The 20,660-nt window shown below is 43.5% G+C and overlaps 1 protein-coding gene across 2 annotated transcripts in view; it reads left to right on the top strand.

The window, feature by feature from the left end:
- The window catches only part of LOC307260530 (uncharacterized protein), a 28,794-nt gene that overhangs the window by 5,569 nt on the left and 2,565 nt on the right, over nucleotides 1-20,660 (top strand). The window contains exons 7-17 of one of the 2 annotated variants that reach the window (XM_080040798.1): nucleotides 4,481-4,664; nucleotides 7,073-9,250; nucleotides 9,725-10,009; nucleotides 10,175-10,660; nucleotides 17,274-17,514; nucleotides 17,608-17,756; nucleotides 17,927-17,975; nucleotides 18,530-18,854; nucleotides 19,800-19,861; nucleotides 20,009-20,057; nucleotides 20,182-20,234. In XM_080040798.1, the coding sequence (XP_079896924.1) occupies nucleotides 4,481-4,664; nucleotides 7,073-9,250; nucleotides 9,725-10,009; nucleotides 10,175-10,660; nucleotides 17,274-17,514; nucleotides 17,608-17,756; nucleotides 17,927-17,975; nucleotides 18,530-18,854; nucleotides 19,800-19,861; nucleotides 20,009-20,057; nucleotides 20,182-20,234 (4,061 nt within the window). The remainder of the gene's footprint in view (nucleotides 1-4,480; nucleotides 4,665-7,072; nucleotides 9,251-9,724; nucleotides 10,010-10,174; nucleotides 10,661-17,273; nucleotides 17,515-17,607; nucleotides 17,757-17,926; nucleotides 17,976-18,529; nucleotides 18,855-19,799; nucleotides 19,862-20,008; nucleotides 20,058-20,181; nucleotides 20,235-20,660) is intronic. The other variant, XM_080040799.1, reaches the window with a different exon arrangement.

The following is a 20,660-nucleotide window of genomic DNA, read 5'->3' as shown; positions in this document are numbered from 1 at the left end:
CTTATTCCTGCTCTTCTCTTATTTTCTGTCCTGGCTGCTGCAGTAGTCCCACACACTTTAATTCGCCCAAATCGCCCTGCTCCCCCTCCGCCCGACAAGCGAAACTCCACTGGCATCACTTTGCCAGCCTCAGGTATCTTCCTATTGCCACTTTTTCTTTCTCATTTGCTTCCCTCCATTTGTTTGTCTTGCCAGAGGAAAGGAGGTGTGAACAGGAACTTTCTCTCCACTCGTGTTTGTTATATGGGAGGCTCAGTTTATGTAACAGTATTTCACACACTCGCGCCATTCGTTCTGCATACCAAATATTTCACATCCAGACATTAAACGCTATTGAGAGTCATGTGACGATAGACTAATGCCACCAATGTATCGATGCATATGTTTGGAGACATGAACTTGGCTCATAGAAGTCATTGTGTCCGGGGAGAAATGACTATAACAGCGTGAAGTGTAACAGCAGCTCAAATGGTTTTAAATCACCATGACATCAGACTGCTTGCCCCTTTTTTTTTTTTAATGAATGAAATCACATGATCACGGTCTGTTTTCAAACTGTACGTCTTTGTGGTGTCTTTGTTAGCTGGTGGAGCAATAGTACGGTCCCAAAATGATACTACAAAAACAGATGTAGCCTATTCAGTATGAAGTACCGTTTACTTACGTGTATGTAGTAATGCAACAATAAAGTAGGGATGACAAAAATGATCAGGTAGCGTTCAAGTAAAAGTCCTGCATTCAGAATTCTTCTTACTTCAGTTAAAGTTAAAACACTTAAAGTATCAAAAGTAAGATTGGCCCCTTTCATACATTTAGATACAGTATATTAGAGGATTATTATCTCTGATGTAAAACCATGTGAGTTGGGTTGAGTTGATTTTATTAATAATCATATATCTGATTAATATTTTGCGCAGTTTGAGGCATTTATTCCTTAGAGCCTTATTTGCATTGCTGTGAGAATATATCAGCCCATTTATTAATAATGAAATAATTATTAAGAAAGTAAGTAAGACAAGTTGCAAGGAAAACATTTATAGCTAAAATGCAATGGAGACTGTGAGTCAAGTAATCAAATGTCATAGTCATTGCTTACAGCTTTCTTAATTCTTTATTACAATGTGGTCATATGTAGACAAAGTGACATGCCGTATTTCGACATTCAAGTGAAATGCAGTGATGGTTGAGCTCTTAATTTGCTTTTTGAGGCACAGAATAGATCAGTTGCAAATGTCTGCACAGAGAGTCAAATAATCAAGAGAAATGTAAATAAGGCCGTATTTAGCAGGTTCCACAATTCAATCCAGGTTCATCACACTTCCATACTTTGTTTGTGGTGATGCTCAAACAAGTGATTCATGTTATAATTAACAAATGATCCTCATGACGGTTGCAAAATCCAGAGACATGAAGATTCCAACAGTTATGTCATGTTCAGCTTTCATTTCATTTTCTTTCTCAGTTCATGACCTTTTCCTTCTGTCTTTTTCATCACTTTCTCTTTCTGGAACCAAATCTCTGATCACTGATCCATTCCTCCATCCAACCAACCAACCAACCAACCAACCAACCAACCAACCAACCAACCAACCAACCAACCCTCCCTCCCTCCATCCATCCATCCATCCATCCATCCATCCATCCATCCATCCATCCATCCATCCATCCATCCATCCATCCATCCAGCCTGTGGGGTTGATGGCGGTCCTCCCAGTCCTGCCCTCCACTCCCGTCCTCCCCTACCTAGCGCTCCTCGCCCCTCCCCTCGTCGCTGCAGACACCCCTTCACCACCACCACTGCCCAGTCAGAGCTTCAGCCTTCCCCCGGCCCCTCTCCTCAGCCCTCACCCAGAACCAAACATAAAAAATCCAACAACCCATTTCTACCGGAGGCCCCTGCTGCTTCTGGCTCCCAGGTCACTTCAGTTACTCCCCAACCCCAAAGTGCCCCCTCTATCCTGCCTCCTGCCACAGATGTGTCTCCTACAAATCCTCCGTTCCCTGAATCCTCTAAGAAAGCCATAATCACACCTTCTCCCCAAAACCCTTTCCTTCCCCTTCCTCCTCCATCTAACACACACTCTGCATCTGTGTCTTCAGGGGGGCCTTCTTTAGCAATGCCCTCCACTCCCTCAAATTCCCTCTCAAATTCTCCCTCTAAACTGCCTTTTAAGCTGCCCCCTACCTCCGCAACAGGCATTACCTCATCGACTCCCAAATTTCCCTCCATCGTGACATCATCATCCTCCATGGCTTCTCAAAAGTCTTCTTTCACTGTATCCACTACTCCGAACCATAACACAGTCATAACACAGTCCACTGCCTCCAAGCCTCTCCTCCCACCCAAATCCTCCTCTCCCCCAAAGCCCGCCCCTTCCTCTGAGCCTCCACTCACCCTCTCTCAGCCTCCCTCTCTGCCCAGAATCTTCCAGTCAGGCTCAGGAAAAGGTATCAACAACAGGCTGGCTGGCAGACTAGGCTTGCTGCATGCTTTTTTCCCTAACTGATCCCTGATGCGTGATGGTCTGGTTTTTCCACATGATTTAGCCTAATAACCTAATAACCCATGCCACTTTACAAACTCAAACAGTGTGTGCTCCGCTACTCATTTACAGTTTGGTGTGCTGTGTGACGAAGAGACCTATGCATGCTTAGGTGTCATGTAATCAGAATTTGAGTTTTACCAAGTTCAATGCCAATTAGTCTAATGCTGGGATTGTTTCAGTTTTGACTTTCTTTTGAATGAAACTGGTTTACTCAGAAGTCCAGGGCTCAGCTAATAATCAATTAAAGATGTATTTGAACACTGAGATCACACCATCAGGGAAGGTGAATCTTTTCATAAGATTGGACCGGTCCATCACCGACTTGATGGTTAATTCTTTCTGTACAGGATTTAATACGCTGTCACATGCAACACAGTCAAAGATAAAAAAAATAAAATGAAAAAAAACATAATATTAAGCAAATTATTCAATATAAGTGTGTGCAAAGCTCCTCTGCTCCTTTATACACCTAATTGAGACGAGAATTGTAAAGGTATTGAACGTAAAGGAAATCAACGCTAATTGCTGGACAGCTAGCTACATTTCACTAAACAAAGACTAATTGAAGAGCTGTAAGTTCCTCGTCACTGTTGAGACTACAGCAAACCTGTGCTTGTTCCTGACAGATACTGATCATTTCTGCGGTTTAGAGTTTAAGTAAAATGCATGATATAAAATAAGTGTTCCCCTTTTACTTCCCCAGCTGGGCTCACCATTACTAAAACTTGTTGTCTCTTTATTACTCTTTTCTTTCCTCTTTATAATCTCTTCTTCTTCTCAGTTTCTGTTTCACATCAGCGACGCCCTCCGGAGGCTCAAGCTGCGGATGATCTTACCTCCAACTCCGGTGTGTCTCTGCTTCAACTATCGAGACTAAAGAGATACTATAGTCTTTTACTGCTACCCCTTTCTTCAGATCTGTTTACTTATGTCTTTTCAAAATCTCTCCTTTCTACTAGGCCGTTCTCACATTTTCAGACCTCACCTTGTCAAGTCAGTAGCCCGCCCCTCCTCTCCCTCTCCCCACGAGTCAACGCCTCCCCCCCCCAAATCTCTCCCCTCTTTCTCAGAGTCAGGTAACCATTATCAAAAGAATCGTAACTCTTGTTTGTTTCTTTACCCCTCGTCGTTGTCTTTACACCTATATCCTTCTCTACTTTCCTGTTTTTTTTCCTCTCGGCTTTCCTCAGGTGCAAAGGGGGCGTGGTCGAAATCTGAGTCTGTTCTGATAGGTGGAGACATCACCACCACCATCCCTCTGCTGAGTAGTCCAGACCTGGATGCTCTCTGTGACCCAGAAGCTCCGGCTCTCACCGCCTCCCTACCTCGCTCCTCGGCCCCTCACTCGTCCTCTCTTTCCACCTCTGTTATATTCACCTCTCCTCACACTCAGTTCACTGTCTCTCCTTCTGCTCCTCCGGTTCCGTTCATCCCCCTTAGTCAGCAAGGTACACAAGCCAACTGATCAAAACAAATCCCCTGTCTGTGTTTGGTACAGCCAAGACAATTACTTGATACTTTTTTTGACTTGTGAAAATGTCAAAACTTGGAGGAAGCTTCCAACCAATTAAAGGTTGAGTCAGCGATTCTGGAGACTTCTTGGCGTCAAAATCACTTTTTGTCAAAATCAGTGAATATCTCTTCACGATCTGCTACCTGTCTGTACTGTGTGTGTGTTGGAAAAAAATACCAGGGTTAATATACAGCCTAGGTTCTGTAAAAGGGCATGCTGCTAGCTACGGTGGGCCCCTTTTGTTTACATTATGCACCCTTTGCATACAGAGAGGAGTCATGAGGAGATATTCACTGATTTTGACAACAAGCGTTCTCAAGAATTGCTGACTCCACCTTCAACATCAGTTTCTGTCCTTTCTTGCGAAGATCCTTCAGAGTGTAATAATTCATTGTCTGACCATGCTTTTTGCTCTTTATAGGCCCAACAGTCCCCGTCACTCAAGTGCACAAGGAATCAACACCAAGTCCTCTGAGCAGAGACGAGGGATCTCATCGAAATAACCAGACAGCGGCAAACATCAAGATAACAAGCCAAGCAATCAGTCCGGCACAGGATCCAAAGGCAGGCATCACAGAAAGCAAAGCTGAACCAGCGAAGATCAGGTGAGGTCATGAGATGATATCACATGAGTGTTTGATTTGAGGTTGCTTGGTTTGGATCATGGTTGGCCTTGCTACACTGTGTGAAGAGAAAATGTGTCAGCAGACCCTGAAGGCTGCTGGCAGCTCTAGCAGAGATTTGGAGAAACATCACAGATGACAAAACCTTTTTAAACCGGAATACGGGCCAGAAAAGATAACAAGCTTACATTTTTTTTCTTGTTGTGTTCTTAAGGGTTTGTGAAAGGAAGTGGAAAGAGCACATGTATAGCATACAGTTTGAGATGGGCTGCCTTCAGGAAATTGCATTGTTGTGCAAAGTAATTGTTTAACTTTTTGAAAATGATTTCTTTGCTTTCTTACTGAGAGCTTAATGAGATGATTGATACTCGTGTATCTGAATTCTAGACATGAGACTACAACCAAGAGAGGATTAGCTTAGCTAAGCATAACAATTTTTAAAAAATTAAGAAAATTGTCCTTTCACCAAATTTTGCATAGTGGAGATTGCAACAATTCACAGTCACATAACATACAGCGCCTTATGGTTCAAATTACCCCAAGCTAACCCATCTTATTGCTGACTGTCTTCAGCTTCTTTCACGCACGGTTGAGAAACATTTTATTTGTCGATCAACGGTTGAGACACTTGCCGATACACAGTAGCTCAAGGCCACATGGCTGGATTTCTTTCTAGGTGTTTGTGCTTACCTTGATGCTAACTAGTGCTAACAGCTGCAGAGTGTTGTGTACCCTGCGTCGTGTTGCACTGACCTTCCGGTAGCTTCACGGCTCTGTGCCCTGCCTGTCCCCCCACGTTTAATCACCTCCTGCACGCTCTGCCTTTGTGAAATCTCCCCGACTCACCTGTCCAGCCTGACCTCCAATATTTCTGTTCCCAGTCTGGCCCAGTCACGTTCAGAGCTGATAATAGCCCCGCCCCCACCGTGGCCCTTCTCCTGCAGTGAGAGCTCCACCCTTCAGCAGCCCTCCACCACTGTTGTGGCGGCATTTATCTCTCCCAAACAACCAAATGTTAAGGGCGGAACTGATTCGAAAGAGCCAACAAATAAGACAAGGGGTATTGATAGCAGCTTTAAGGCCGATAAGCCGCCACTGGCAGAGCCTGAGCCCGAGCCTGATTTTGACGACATCGTCTTTGAGTCATTTAACCAGAGACAAGAGTCAGGGGGCTTGTTTCTGGAAGAGGATGACTCCAAGCGGGATACCATCAAAAGGTGTCCTCCAGGGTAAGTATTCATATTCCCAGATAAAATCAAGACGCACAGCATTAAGGCAAGACACTGAAGGTGTATAATCGAGTTCATCATTTAACTTTGTAAGTTGATTACTTACATTAAAACAATAATTTTTGGTTTCAAATTTTTTTGTGAAATATGTGAATAAAACGTTTCCGATATTTTTACAGAACAGATTTTGGATATAGCCTTTTTTCTATTTATAAATAAAAAAATACTATGTACCGAACATGTTTTCGGCATATTTTTAAGAACAATATGAATCATAATCAGACAAATAATACATATAAACAAATCGTTCTTTACTAACGTTCAGACTGGTGCTAAGAATGATGAAGTTTAGTTGATATAAGTACCTTAGACGTTGTGATCTTGGGTTCAGAGTATTAAAAAAAAAATTATGTGAAATGGCTGTTAAAAAGAGTAGGATAAATACACATAGACACAAATAAACACCGTAATGGACATTTTGGACCTTTTATTTATACAAGTTTAAGAGAAGAGATTTTATGCAAATCTCCCAAAAAAATCCTGCAGTGTCTCACCTTAAAGGTCACATATTGTGCAAATTTTCAGGTTCAAATTTGTAATTTGGGATCTAGTAGAAACTGTTTTCATGGTGTAGTGTCAAAAAAAAGGTTGTATTTCTCAAAGTGCAATTGCTAAATCTTGTCTTTTCAACTTCATTCTGAAACGCCCTGTTTTAGAGCCTGTCTCTTTAAGACCGCCTTCCAAAAAGCCCAGTCTGCTCTGATTGGCCCTGGATCTAACTATGGGTTGGAATATAATTGCCAGTTAGAATCAGGGGTATCTGGGGGTATGCTTTATGCAAGTGGAGGAAGTTCTAAGTTAGGTTGGTAAAGAGGGGGCGTGGCTTCATATGACATCATAAGGGGGAGAAAAATATGACTGGGGTTTTTGAACACAGTTTTTCAGAAAGTGGAGAAAAAAGGGACAGGGTTGTTTTTTTCTCATACTTTGGCAGTCTCTAGACACACAGGGTTGCCCTATTAATGTTGAAAAAAAGTGCATTTTGCATAATAGGTGTTTTTAAAGCTTTTTAAGTTTACAAAATGTGATCTGATGGTGCTGGTAATGGTAAAACACACCGAGAGATTTAGGAATAAGGAATATTGTTTATCTGTTCTGCAGTCTGGAACAGAAAACCAATGAAAAGGCCACTGGAAAAAAGCCGTCGCTGACAGAGCAGTTAGTGGGAGAGGCGAAGGACAAGGAGGCCATGATGAAGAAGGCAGAAGAGCAGAAGCAGAGGGAGAAAGAACTCCTGAATAAACAAGAGGAGGAAAGGAAGAGAAAAGAGGAGGAGGAAGAGGAAGCGCTTAAAGCAAAGCTCCAGGAGAAGAGGAGAAAACATGAGGAAAATAAGAAGAGACTGATAGAGGAGGAGAAGAAGAGATTCCTACAGGAAGAGGAGGAGGTGAAGAAGGAGAAAGAAAGGATGAAACGCGAAGAGGAGAGACTCCTGAAGGAGAGGAGAGAAAAACAGGAGAAACTGAGGGAGGAAGAGGAGGAGAAGAGGAAGCAGCAGCAGGAAGAGCAAAGGAAACTGATAAAGGTGGAGGAAGAAAAGGAAAAACTTAGGAGGGAGGAGGAGAAAAGAATGGAGAAAGAGAGATTCCTGAGGACAATGAAAGAGGAGGAGGAGAAAAGGAAGGAGGAGACGAGAGCGTTCGAGGAGCAAAGGAAGAGGAGGGAGGAAGAGAAAAAGAGGCTCCTGGAAGAGGAAGAGAGGATGAAGATGGAGGCTAAACGCTTGAGGGAAGAAAAAGAGAAGGAGCAACAGAAAAGGAAAGAGGAGGAGGAGGAGCGAAAGAAAAAAGAGACTGAAGAGAAAAGAAAGAGGGAAGAGGAAGAAAGGGAGAGACTGCTGAAAGTGAAGGAGAGGGAGGAAAAGGAGAAACTCTTAAAGGAGGAGAAAGAAAGCATGGAGAGAAGCAAACAAGAGGAGGAGAGGAGGAAACATAGACTCTTGAAAGAAAAGGAGAGGATGGAACGGGAGGAAGAGGAGAGGAAGAAAATGGAGGAGGAAGAAAAGAAGAGAAGACATGAGATTGAGGAGAAGAGAAAGGAGATGGAAAGAAAAAAGAGGGAAGAGGAGGAAATGAGAGTCAAAGAAGCTGAGGAGAAAAGAAAGAGGGAAGAGCTGGAAAGGGAGAGAGTGCTCAAAGAGAAGAAGGAGAGGGAGGAAAAGGAGAAACTCTTAAAGGAGGAGAAAGAAAGGATGGAGAAGAGCAAAAAAGATGAGGAGAAAAGATGTAAAGAGGAGGAGAGGAGTAAACAGAGAATATTGAAGGAGCAGAAAGAAAAGGAGAGAATGGAACGGGAAGAGGAGGAGAGGAAGAAACGTGAGGAAGAAGAAAATAAGAGAAGACAGGAGATTGAGGAGATGGAAAGAAAAAAGAGGGAAGAAGAGGAAAAGAGAGTCAAAGAAGCTGAGGAGAAAAGAAAGAGGGAAGAGCTCGAAAGGGAGAGATTGCTCAAAGAGAAGGAGCAGAAAGAAAAGGAGAGAATTGAACGGGGGGAGGAGGAGAGGAAGAAAAGTGAGGAAGAAGAAAATAAGAGAAGGCAGGAGGTAGAGAAGAAGAGAAAGAATGAGGAAAGAAAAAAGAGGGAAGAGGAGGAGAAGAGACAGAGAGAGGAGAAAGCAGAAAGGAGGAAGAAGGAGGAAGAAGAGAGGAAAAAGGAAGAGGAGGAACAGAAAAAAAAGCGTCTGCAAGAGAGGGAAGAGATGGAGAGAAGAAAGAAGAAAGAGGAGGAGAAAAGACGTGACGAGGAGGAGAGGAGGAAACAGAGACTCTTGAAGGAGCAGAAAGAAAATGAGAGAATAAAATGGGAGGAGGAGGAGAGGAAAAGAAGGCAGGAGGTAGAGAAGAAGAGAAAGGAGCAGGAAAGGAAAAAGAAAGAAGAGGAGGAGAAGGGACACAGAGAGGAGAAAGAGAAGGCAGAACAGAGGGAGAAGGAGCAAGAAGAGAGGAGGAAGAAGAAGGAGGAGGAAGAGGACAGAAAGAAGAAAGAGGAGGAAGAGAAAAAGAAGCTACAGGAAGAGATGGAGAGAAGAAAGAAGAGAGAGCAGGAGGAAGACAAGAGGAGGAAGGAGGCGGTTTGTAGTGTGGAGGCCAACAAGTCAGACGAAGACGAGGACAAGCAGAAGATGAAAACTCTGGCTTCCTCTTTGCCAGTTCCTCAGCCTCCACTTCCAGCTCCCTGCCTCCCTCCTCTGGACAGAACCAGCATAACATCTGAGCTCAGCCAATCACAAGACAGACAGACGGCTCCTCAATCAGATAACAAACCAAGCTCCAGTGAGCGGTGAGTTACACCACTGAAATGAAAAATAAATGATTTCACTGTGAGTGCTGATTGCTCTCTGTCTTCTACCTTACATGTCCGTTTTGCCTTCTTAATCAGCAAATAAACCAACCAATCAGTGTTAGCCTATAAAAAATATGTTTGCACTAAATCAAGTTGGGCTGAAATATTCAACATTTCTATTTTGATTACTGTACGTCTCTGTTCTTGTGTTGTGATTGTTTTGCGATGCTCTTCACATGATTATTTAAATGGCAGGGGTGTGCAGATCCATCCCCAAATTACTGGAGAGGCTTCATACAGTATAATAGTATTGATATCACTGAACCTGGCCGTGGTATAATTTGGATACTTGGAATGTTATTGTACCGCCAACCCCTGCTATTTGGTTTTTCAGTTTTTTTCATTGTGTGCTTTGCTCCTCTCCTTTTTCTTACTTCTACATTTTCCTCTCTCTCTCTCCCCTTATTCCAGTCTGGGGCAACCCTCTCTCTTAAAGGAAGGTTCATTGACAAACACTGTTGTCTCAGAAAAGAACATTTCTGCCCCGTGTACTCCACCTGGTGTCCGTTCAGGTCCCACTGTTCGGCCCAGTGTTCAGGACAAACCAATCACATTAGAGGTTGTGACCCTGGTGCCACCTCCACAGAGGCCGTCTGATGCAGAGGTTCCACTATGGAAAACGCTAGAGGGGAAAAGTGGGAAAGACACACCTGAAAATATCTCTGCCACGGAGGGTACAAAACCTTTGTGCAGAGGGTAAGAATGGATTAGGGGACGTGTGTCTGCATGCTTCTGTGCTTTTATTTTTATCTCCGATCGTCTCTATGTGCTTTGCCGATGATCTGGCCTTGAAATTATGTCGTAGTAGCCAGCGGATGTAAAATTGTGATGGTCTTTCATGTATTTCCTTCTTTGTTATAGCTCACACGGAGATCATGTGGAGGAGGATGCCTCTGTCAGGCATGAGCTCAAGCCAACACCAGCAAAAGACTCAGAAATGCATGAAATAGTCCCACCTCCCTCTCAACCCTGCGCACCACCAGCCGAAGAGGAGCCCGAAGAGCCAGTGGGACCCGCTGTGAAACCGGCCACCTCACTGGAGGTTTACCCCAAACCAGCCGTTTGTGAGCGTGCAGCTTTGGTGCTGGAGCCGCTGCTTCCCTCAAAACCAGAACCGGCAGTGCGGCCGGATGAAATCCCCCTGCCACACACACAGGAGGGAGCAGATGAGGACAAACCAGCCAAGGTCGAGGCCGGTGGTCAGGACACTTCCATCGACAATAAGGAGCCAGTGTGCGAGGCAGAAAAGCAGCTGTGGGCGACTGTGGAGGAGACGGAAAGTAGTGAGAGCACCGGAGAGAAGGATGAGAAGCAGAAGCAGGAGGAGGAGGGTGGTGTTACAGGGGGGTGAGTCAGTGACGGTTCCCTGTGCAGCATGGCATGTCATGTCTGGCTTTGCTCTCAAACCACCACATGCAGACACACACATCAGCAGCACATGTGCTGACTAACATTCTTCTGCGGTGCTAAAGCCTAACCCCTGCTTAGTCAATAGTCGCAAATGACCTCATCCACTGCTGTTCTCTTCAGCTCAACCTCTGTCTACGCTGTTAGACTACTACTTGTTTAAATGGAAGTTTTTTTGCTTTGAGAGTAAAACGTGTGTGTGTGTGTGTGTGTGTGTGTGTGTGTGTGTGTGTGTGTGTGCGTGTGTGCGTGTGTGGCGGGTTGTTTGTGTGTTTTTGTGTGTGTGTGTTTGTTTGTTTGTGTGTGTGGTAGTACCCCGAAAGGTGCACACACAGAGGTAGATGTGTGTGTTGCAGAGCAGCAGAAGGAGGCACCCGCTGGCTTCATGTCAGCAGTGGTTGGGGTGTTGTATAGAGGGTGAGTTTCTCTGCCTGCCCGCCCATAAAATGATTTGTTAAGGTGTGTGGCATAATGCAAAAAGGCTTTTGTGGACCCTGTCGGAACATAATGTATTATACCACTATGATTAAATTTCTATCTTAGATATATACAATCATTACTATATCAAAGGTTATTAAAACATTTTTTTTAAATAATAGTTCCTCTTTATTTTATAATGGTCAAGTATTCAAATGACTTATCAGACATTTTTCATACAAATTGCCACATTGTATTGATCAATATGGAGAAACGTTTTATGGTTTGATGAGCCATTACTTTTAGCCCCATAGAAGTTATTAATGTGTAGGTCACTTGCTACATTGGCCGTTACACATAGAGTTTACACATACTTAATGCTGTGGAAAATCCCAAGTGCAGTGCAGAAATAGTTGGGTGTTTGGTGCTGTAGATTATTATAAAACTACTCTTTGCTAGTTCCCATAAAACACTACCCTGTTGGTCCCAGCGGTTAATCTACTATTGTGTTTTGGTTTTTGGTTATAATCCACTCTGTCGCAAACAAGATGCTGTTCATAACATTGTGTCATAGAGAAATTCTCTTGTGCATATTTATTGGCAAGCTGTGTTTCTCTGAGCTGATCTGAGCTCTCACCTGCATGGCATCGACTGAATTCACCTGATCTTTATCATGTGAGAAGGAATAATGTAAATACCATTGGGCTACGTGGTACTTTGTGCACTTGGCAGAAAGAGGGTGGCTCAGTGCAACCAACAATAAATGTTTCCTCTCTGTGCTTTCACGCTGGACTTTGGACAAGCACCAAAACAAAGTCTGAGAAGGAGCTACTTAATCAAGCATGTCTGGCATGTTGGGCTTTCTGTCACACTGTTCAGACCCTGCTGAGGGTCATTTCAGGGTGAGCCCTGTCTCAGAGTCTTTCCTGTCCCCTCGTGTCTATCCCTTTTAGCTATGAGACAGTGGCCTCCATCCTGCAGACAACTGGATCCACTGATGCAGGTCCTCCACAAGGCCCTGAGGACCAAACACGTCTCCCTATAAGCAATGAAGATGAGCCATGTTTACACAAAGGAGAGGCAGAGATGCAGTATTCCTCTGAGCCAGATGACGATCCACTGGTTCCCATCAGTGTGGACATTTTGCCGCCCACAGACTTCTCTGACGTGACCAAACAACAGACAATTAGTGAACCAACTGAATTAGTTCAGAAAGCAGAACATTTACCATCACGTAGGTTAAGTCTGGTGGCAAGTCTGAGACTGGCGGCTAGGGAGCAGGAAATTGAAAGAGAACAGGAAAGGGATAGAATCGAGAAGGAAAGGATGGGGTTGGTGAAGAGGGAGGAAAGAGCGAAGGAGGAGAGACAGAGGATGGAAAAGGAGAGAAAAGAGGAAGAGAGAAAGGAGCGAGAAAGAATGAAGAAGCAAAAGGAGGAGGAGAGACAGCGGTTGGAAAGGGAGAGAAAAGAGGAAGAGAGAAAGGAGAGAGAAAGAATGGAGAAGCAAAAGGAGGAGAGACAGCAGTTGGAAAGGGAGAGAGAAGAGATTGAGCGTAAGGAGAGAGAAAGAATGGAAAAGGAAAGGATGGAAATGGTCAAGAGGGAAGAAAGAAAGAAGGCGGAGAGGGAGGAGAGACAGAGGTTGGAAAGGAAGAGAAAGGAGGAAGAAAAGAAGGAGAGAGAAAGAATAGAGAAGCAAAAGGAGGAGGAGAGACAGCGGTTGGAAAGGGAGAGAAAAGAGTTGGAGAGGAAGGAGAGGGATACTGAGGAGAGAAAAAGGTTGGAAAGGGAGAGAGAAGAGATGGAGAGGAAGGAGAGAGAAAGGATGGAGAAGCAAAAGGAGGAGGAGAGACAGCGGTTGGAAAGGGAGAGAAAAGAGGAAGAGAGAAAGGAGAGAGAAAGAATGGAGAAGCAAAAGGAGGAGAGACAGCGGTTGGAAAGGGAGAGAGAAGAGATTGAGCGTAAGGAGAGAGAAAGAATGGAAAAGGAAAGGATGGAAATGGTCAAGAGGGAAGAAAGAAAGAAGGCGGAGAGGGAGGAGAGACAGAGGTTGGAAAGGAAGAGAAAGGAGGAAGAAAAGAAGGAGAGAGAAAGAATGGAGAAGCAAAAGGAGGAGGAGAGACAGCGGTTGGTAAGGGAGAGAAAAGAGGAAGAGAGAAAGGAGAGGGATACTGAGGAGAGAAAGAGGTTGGAAAGGGAGAGAGAAGAGATGGAGAGGAAGGAGAGAGAAAGGATGGAGAGGGAAAGGATGGAAATGGTCAAGAGGGAAGAAAGAAAGAAGGCGGAGAGGGTGGAGAGACAGAGGTTGGAAAGGAAGAGAAAGGAGGAAGAAAAGAAGGAGAGAGAAAGAATGGAGAAGCAAAAGGATGAGGAGAGACAGAAGTTGGAAAGGGAGAGAAAAGACTTGGAGAGGAAGGAGAGGGATACTGAGGAGAGAAAGAGGTTGGAAAGGGAGAGAGAAGAGATGGAGAGGAAGGAGAGAGAAAGGATGGAGAGGGAAGAGGAGAAGGAGATAAAAAGGTTAGAGAAAGAGAGGGAAGAGCTGGTGCAAAAGGATGAGAGGGAAAGGGCAGAGAAAGAAGAAAAGCTGAACAACGATAGGGCAGGTGGGGAGGAAAAGAGAGAAAATGAGGAGGAGAAGGGAAAGGTAGAAGAGGATAGCAAAGGTGACAAACCGCAGCAGGTTCACAAAGTATTTTCAACTAAGTGGCAGAAAAACCAACAGGAAGTCAGAAACGACCAATTGACCGACTGGCCTCCTCTGAGGGAAGCAGAGTTGGATGATATTGGATATGATGAGAGGCTACAGGGTGATGAAGAGCAGTCTGAGAGCACGTCTGAGCACAAACAAGTGAAAACAATTGACCCTAAAACTGAGGTCAAAGTTGTTTTTAGCAAACCTTCAGATTCCGCATCCTCCAATCAAACAAAGCAACCTGATACCAGATCAGTCAAAGCTAAAGACTCAACTGTCATGGCTGTTAAAAAGGCCCTGGATAAGCCTGGTCTGAGTTTGGTTAAAAAAGGCAAGTCCAACCTGATATCTGGTGCCATCCCAGTGTGGATGAGAGAGGATGAGGACGAGGAGGTGGAGTATGAGAGTGGACAGGAAGATCTGGGCTCCATCTGGCTGGCGGAGCTGTACATGGCAGGGGGAGCAGGGTGAGTAAGAGGGGGTTGAGAGGGAGACATAACAGCAGGGAGAGAGAGGTGAGTAACCGGGAAATAATTGGCTCAATGCAAGAGATCTGCCTGTTGCCTCTTGTGGATCAAAGGACTTTGCCTGTGTGTGGGTTGGTTTTTTTTTGGGGGGGGGGGGGATGCTTCCTCCATAACTGAGGCTTTGAATTGCTGTATCTTCAGGAAAATAATAACTAAGCATTAATTCTCTTGAGGGTTTGGCCTTTTCCTGAAAGCCTTTCTTAAGAAAGAGTTGTGTGTTGGCATGTGAGTCATGTACCGTGCGTCTCTCCCCCTACAACATTAATCATTTCCATGTTGTTTGTGAAGGAAATTGTAATTTCCTCCTTAACATTGTGTCTTTCCCCCTTTGCCTCTGGCAGCTGCTGTGACAAACAGCTCATGGAGGCAATTAAGGGACATCAAAACATGTTGCGCCCCAATTGCAGTAATTTGCTCCAAAATATCTTTAAATGATCTCCAATAGTCCATTGCAAATAAACATCCTTACATCCTCTTTGACTGTTTTAAAAAGAATACTTCTTAACCTCCAGAACTTGCTTGAGGATTGTCACGTTTTTAAGTTTTCCAGTTTTCCAGTTGCCTGTATATTCATGGATACAGCATTGTGACCAGAGCACAATGATTAAACCTGTGTACCAAAACTTAGAAAACCTACCTTAAGCACCCCCTCATTGAATGTGTCCTGTTATCGGAGTCATTCTTACTTGGAAAATAAGGAATTTGGGCAGGCGTGCAGAGGTAGTGCAGGACACATGAAAAAGGTGAAGCTCTGCAATGGATGTAGCTGCATCTCATGCATGTTTCTGTCCAGGGTTGTCACTTTTCACACAGCTGATGTCTATGAATATAGTGAGGCTCCTTGCATTTGTTAAGTACTAATTCCATCTAAGTAGAATGCCAAGTAGCATGGACAAATGAATTGGTTTGGTCTTTAGGTAACAGTTCAGTGGAGAGTCGAGTCACAAATTTCTATGCCTCCAACATGTCCACTTTGGTATAATCTCACATGGCCATGATCTCAGTTCCTCCAAACTTTTAGAAGACTGGGGATATCTTGTCCAAACAACGTGGATTTCAAGACTTTAGGAAAGCTTGAGACAGCTGGAAAGAGAAGCCGAGTTCGGAAAAACTCCTTGTAGAGACCATTTGTTTTAGGTCAAAACACTTCTTTAACCAGAATTTCTTTTGGCCATCGTGCCATTGAGGAGATGGAGCTCTGGCTGTGTGAGATGAGGGGTGGTATGTGGCTTGAGGGGTATGGAGCTTGACAAGGACATCTGTGGTTGGATCCTTTGCTTGTGCGTTTTTCGCAAAAGTACTGCCTTAAAGTTCAGCTCTGAAATCTTATTTTCTGTCTTCAGCACAGGCCAACCACCCTCTGCTGTTACCCAGATGTCCCCCTCACTCCCTTCAAGTGGACAAACCTTTTACCAGGGCTCTTTTGCCAGTCAGCCAATTAAGCCTGAACTCTCTCTAGCTAGTCTTGTTGACCGTCCTCATCCCAAACATCCTTTGGGGTCTAAGCAAGAAGAAGGAATCAGTCAGACAACTTCGGCACAACCTGCTCCCCAGTACAGTTGGGAACAAATACAACAAAACAAATGCACGAAAATAAAAACTGACTTGAGTGTCAGTAAGATAAAGGATGAGACTGAAATAGCTAAAATGGCCACAGCGTCACACAAGATTCTTGACACACCCACCGAAAAGAGTAACAGTCCACAAATGAACAGTCCTCACATAGAGACAAACAACCGTCTCACAAAAGACCAACAGCTCCAAGAAGAGGAGAGGCTTTTATTGGCTAAAATAAATCAGATGACATCTGGCGACACATCACCTGCCTCTGGCCCTCGCAGTATGAAGCTCCTCATCCCTAACCCCTGTGACTTGAAAGAGCTTGGGAAAAATCAGGAAGGAGAGAAGGATGTGTAAGTCAGTATGGACTGTCAACCTGTGCTGCTCTGTGACATGCCACATAATTCTTGTATTTGTTTGGGTATGTGATATGCAGACCGGTGGACGTATGACCTGAGACTCGGACTTCACTAAAGTCACAAAAACGTCACTCTCTTAAGGTTTGACATGACTTGACACTTGAAAGCAAAATTATTTAAATATACAATTCAGACCTATTTTAATAAATAAGACAACTAGGAGCAGGCATTGTAAAGCCTCAAATTATTAGGTTTCAGGTATGTATATGTCAACAAGACAGTCTACAGCCATGCTAGCATCTCTGTGGGGCTGAACTTACAGCAGAACCCTGAACTAAATGCAAAGGTCAGCATGCTAACAATATGCTACATAGCTGGTGTTGAATATTTCCCATGTGCACTGCCTTACTTAAGCATGTTAGCATGCTGATATTTGCTAATTATCACTGAACATCAGCAAGATATATTTATTTTCAACATTGATCGAACGACTGCCAGACAGACAGTTGGGCTTAAGTCCGTAGAGCCATGGGGCTAGACTGAAACAATACGAACACACCTTAGAAATCCAAATGTTTAAGACCAAACCCTGAGTTGTCTGGCTTTACTTGAGAGGAAATGTGTGTGTTGCCATGGGGCATATTGTGTAGTTTCTATACTGTATGTGCTGCCGTGTAGGACAACGGTTTGTTGAAGCTGCTTCGTTAGAGGTGATGGAAAATATTCAGCATAGACCTGTGTTTGGTCAACCATGCTATGAATACAGACTCCCATTCTCCTGAAAGCTGTGTGTTTAATTGTACCTCTTGTCCTCTAACATCAAGTCAGTGCTGCCATCTGCTGTGCCAGCAAGCTTGCATGTGTTTTGCTCCACTATTAATCACTGACTATGTTGATACCAAGCTTATTTTATGATCTCTCTCCTTCGGCTTAACAATGCTTTCGCCCCTTCAGTTAATTCTTTTCTATTATTTCTGTCCTGTCTCCTTTTAGACTGAAAGGCCGACCGACCGACATCCCTGACGGTGGAAAGAAGAACTCACTATCACAGTCAGAGGAGACCTCCAGGACACACACCAGTGACGAACACGCAGACACACACTCTCCTCATCACCATGAGATGAACTCATCTCGACTTCCTACATTAACGGAAGAAGAGACCTCTGAACTTAAGTCCCCTGCTCCTGTTCAAGTGGTGAGGGAGGAGGCCGATGGGAAGGACGATTCTTCTGAGGTAAGGATGTGCTCATAAATCATAAACAAACAAAGAGACACACACAACCACAACTAAACCTCTTCCTCTGCCTCTCTCTACCTAATACTTCAGGCCCTGGTAAACTCCAGCCAGTCGCTGCTCCAGTGGTGTCAGGGCATCACCAACGGGTACCAGGGGGTGAAGGTCACCAATTTCAGCACATCCTGGAGAAATGGCTTGGCCTTCTGTGCCATCCTACATAACTTCCATCCAGACAAAATGTAAAAAAGCAGCAAAAAGCTTCTTTCTAATTTGTTTGCTAGTTCTGCAACTTGTAATATATTTTGCATTGTGCTTTTAACATAATTTGCTGCTGCTGTGAGATGTTCATGTTAAGAGTTGTAAACCTGCTATGCTCAAATGATGTTCTTGTCGGCTTTTGTCCCTTTAGACATTTTAACCAGTTGGACTCTCATGATATCAAGATCAACAACAAGAAGGTGAGGACGGAACTCTGGTTGTTAAAATGTAAATTGAGTGTGTATAGTTAGTGTACAGATATTGTTGTTTTATGTCAATAATTTGTAGGCTACACTTAAGAATAGTATCAATACAGTAAAATACAAATCCGGTTAACACAATATTTTTGAAATATTGGTCAAATGTGGCAGCCTCAAAAAGGACACTTTGGTAGGACATCTTATGCAACCCAAGGACACTAAGAACAAAGATAGAATGCCCTCATCTTCACTGGGATAAAATGGTAAATGGACTTGACTTATATAGCGCTTTTCTAGACGATTTTCTCAGCCCCAAAGCGCTTTACATATCTTACCACATTCACCCATTCATACACACACTCATACGGGATGGTCTCAAATTCCTCAAAACAAAACCCTGCGCAATCAAAATAATATAAAAGATGTTAAAAAAACTCATACAATATCTACATGTACTCTTTGTGTTGTCCATTTCCAGCTAAAATGAACCTTTTGGTTTGACATACAGTTTGTTTCTTTGCTGACGATGTGTTTCTTTTCTCTGGCAACCTCAGGCGTTTGACGGCTTCGAGGCGCTGGGCATCTCTCGTCTGTTGGAGCCGTCCGACATGGTTCTTCTGTCCGTTCCCGACAGGCTCATTGTCATGACCTACCTCAGCCAGATCCGCTCACACTTCACCAACCAGGAGCTGAGCGTTGTGCAGATAGAACACAACAGCAGCCAGTCCAGCTACGGCCTGGCCCTCTCCGGTCCCGGTCCCACTAATGTCGACGCTGCCGCTTTCTGCATGGCCAGACTGAACGAGGGAGTGAGCCTCGAGGAAGGAGGAAGCAGCACGTTGGTCGTCCCTCCTCCAAGGACCAAACGACTGCTGAAAGGTGTCAGCTTCTATTCAACCTTTAAATAGACTTTCTTTAACCATATTTGTCAATCCTTGTCCATCCTAATGATCATTAAATATATACTGCATATGTGAATATATATATTGTATGTCTTGAAGTTTAGCCACTTTAATCTTAACCTACGTACGGTCAAACGCAATTAGGATTCCAGTCGGTCATCTAACCTTTCTACATACAGTAACTCATGCTGAACTGAGGTCAGAAACACAGAAAAGGGAAGAGAAAAGGGGAACATTTGTGTGTCTCCATGGAACCAAGGAATGTGAAGTTGCACAGTTTGAGCGAAGGAGACAAGAAAGAAGGATAAACAAATCATTAAATCATGTTCACAGCTCCTTCATTAACATTCTCTTAAGGTTTCCCAAAGTCTCCCAAAGATACTAAATATGCCGTGCTAAATGAGATGGAAACGTGTAAAATTATGCACATCAAGGAGCAGCCATAAACATGACATTTTGTATATAAATATTGCTTCCAGTGTAAAAGTTGTAAATTGCATTTATGTTCTTATTCCAAAGCTCCCTAAAGGCCCTGAAAACATATAGTCTCAATTAGTCATTACTACCGGTGTTAAACTATTATCACATTTAATGCAAGAGTAAACTCAAGCCTGCTTTCAGATGAAAGACTTCTCTCTGTGCTGTTTGGGCTTTGCTCTTTTCATCTGGTGTGAAGTGGGTGGTATTTAGTTTGGAAAAGGTGTTATCACATACAAACCCCATGCACAAATCAAGAATAAAATAACTGAAGGAAATTGTGATGTGATGACGGTTGAGTTTTAAACTCTTAACAAATAATTCCTTGAAAATGTTTCCTATTTAGTATGTATGACTTTAAAGGTAAACTATTATGAAGGAAATTGTGTTGAATAATGAGGTTCATAAGGTTAAATACAACTTCTGATTGCTATTCTGTTTTTAGTGGACGAGTCAATAACCCCAGTTCCACCCCCGAGGGTGGTTAACAAAGGACTCAGACCTCAGGTAAAACTTTATATGCCTTTGTTATTGTTTTTTTTTACTGTATGTAACTGACTTTTGTGAGATCTTCAGCACATTCTCTTTGTTTGCTGTATATGTGTCAGCCTTGCGGAAGTTAGTGTTTTGAATATTTGGGTATTTATTGTCCAGGATGAAGACACAATTACAGATTCTGCGACAAGAATCACCAAAAAAACAGGTGTGTACCTGAAACCTGAGCTTCTCAGAGGCACTGCTCTAGCACTTAAAATGTTCTAACTCCCATCTTTATTTCTATTCTGTATCTTCTATACACTTTGATTTGTGAGTGTCTGTGTTTGCAGAGTCGCAGAGTGCAGCCGAGTACCACCCTCCGAAACCAGAGGAGGAAACGATGGTCAGTTAGGAGTTCCTAGCTTAACGTTTTCTCTTCACTTCTGTACTTGTTTTTCTTTGTCTTTGACTCTCAGATGAAATCAAATGATCCCCATTACAGTAAGCTGCATGATCCAATCATATTTTCTTTGGTCTTGTATGAAAGTATTTTCGTTCATTTTGAATTAATAATTTCCACGAATTTAACCTTTTGCATTCACAGATTGATTGTGTTTCCGAATCATTTGATCACTCTCTAATCCTTTGACCATCTTCTTCTTCTATCCCCTCTGTCCTTTGATCTCCTTCCCCGTTTTTCTTCTCTGTCATCGTCTTGTGTATGTTCATGTGTGTGTTTGCGTGTGTGTGTGTGTGTGTGTGTGTGTGTGTGTGTGTGTGTGTGTGTGTGTGTGTGTGTGTGTGTGTGTGTGTGTGTGTGTGTGTGTGT

This window comes from Ammodytes marinus (genome assembly GCF_949987685.1).
Source record: "Ammodytes marinus genome assembly, chromosome: 14".
NCBI classification, from domain to species: domain Eukaryota; kingdom Metazoa; phylum Chordata; class Actinopteri; order Uranoscopiformes; family Ammodytidae; genus Ammodytes; species Ammodytes marinus.
Note: the sequence above shows the minus strand (reverse complement) of the source record. Positions and strands in the feature narration are given on the sequence as shown.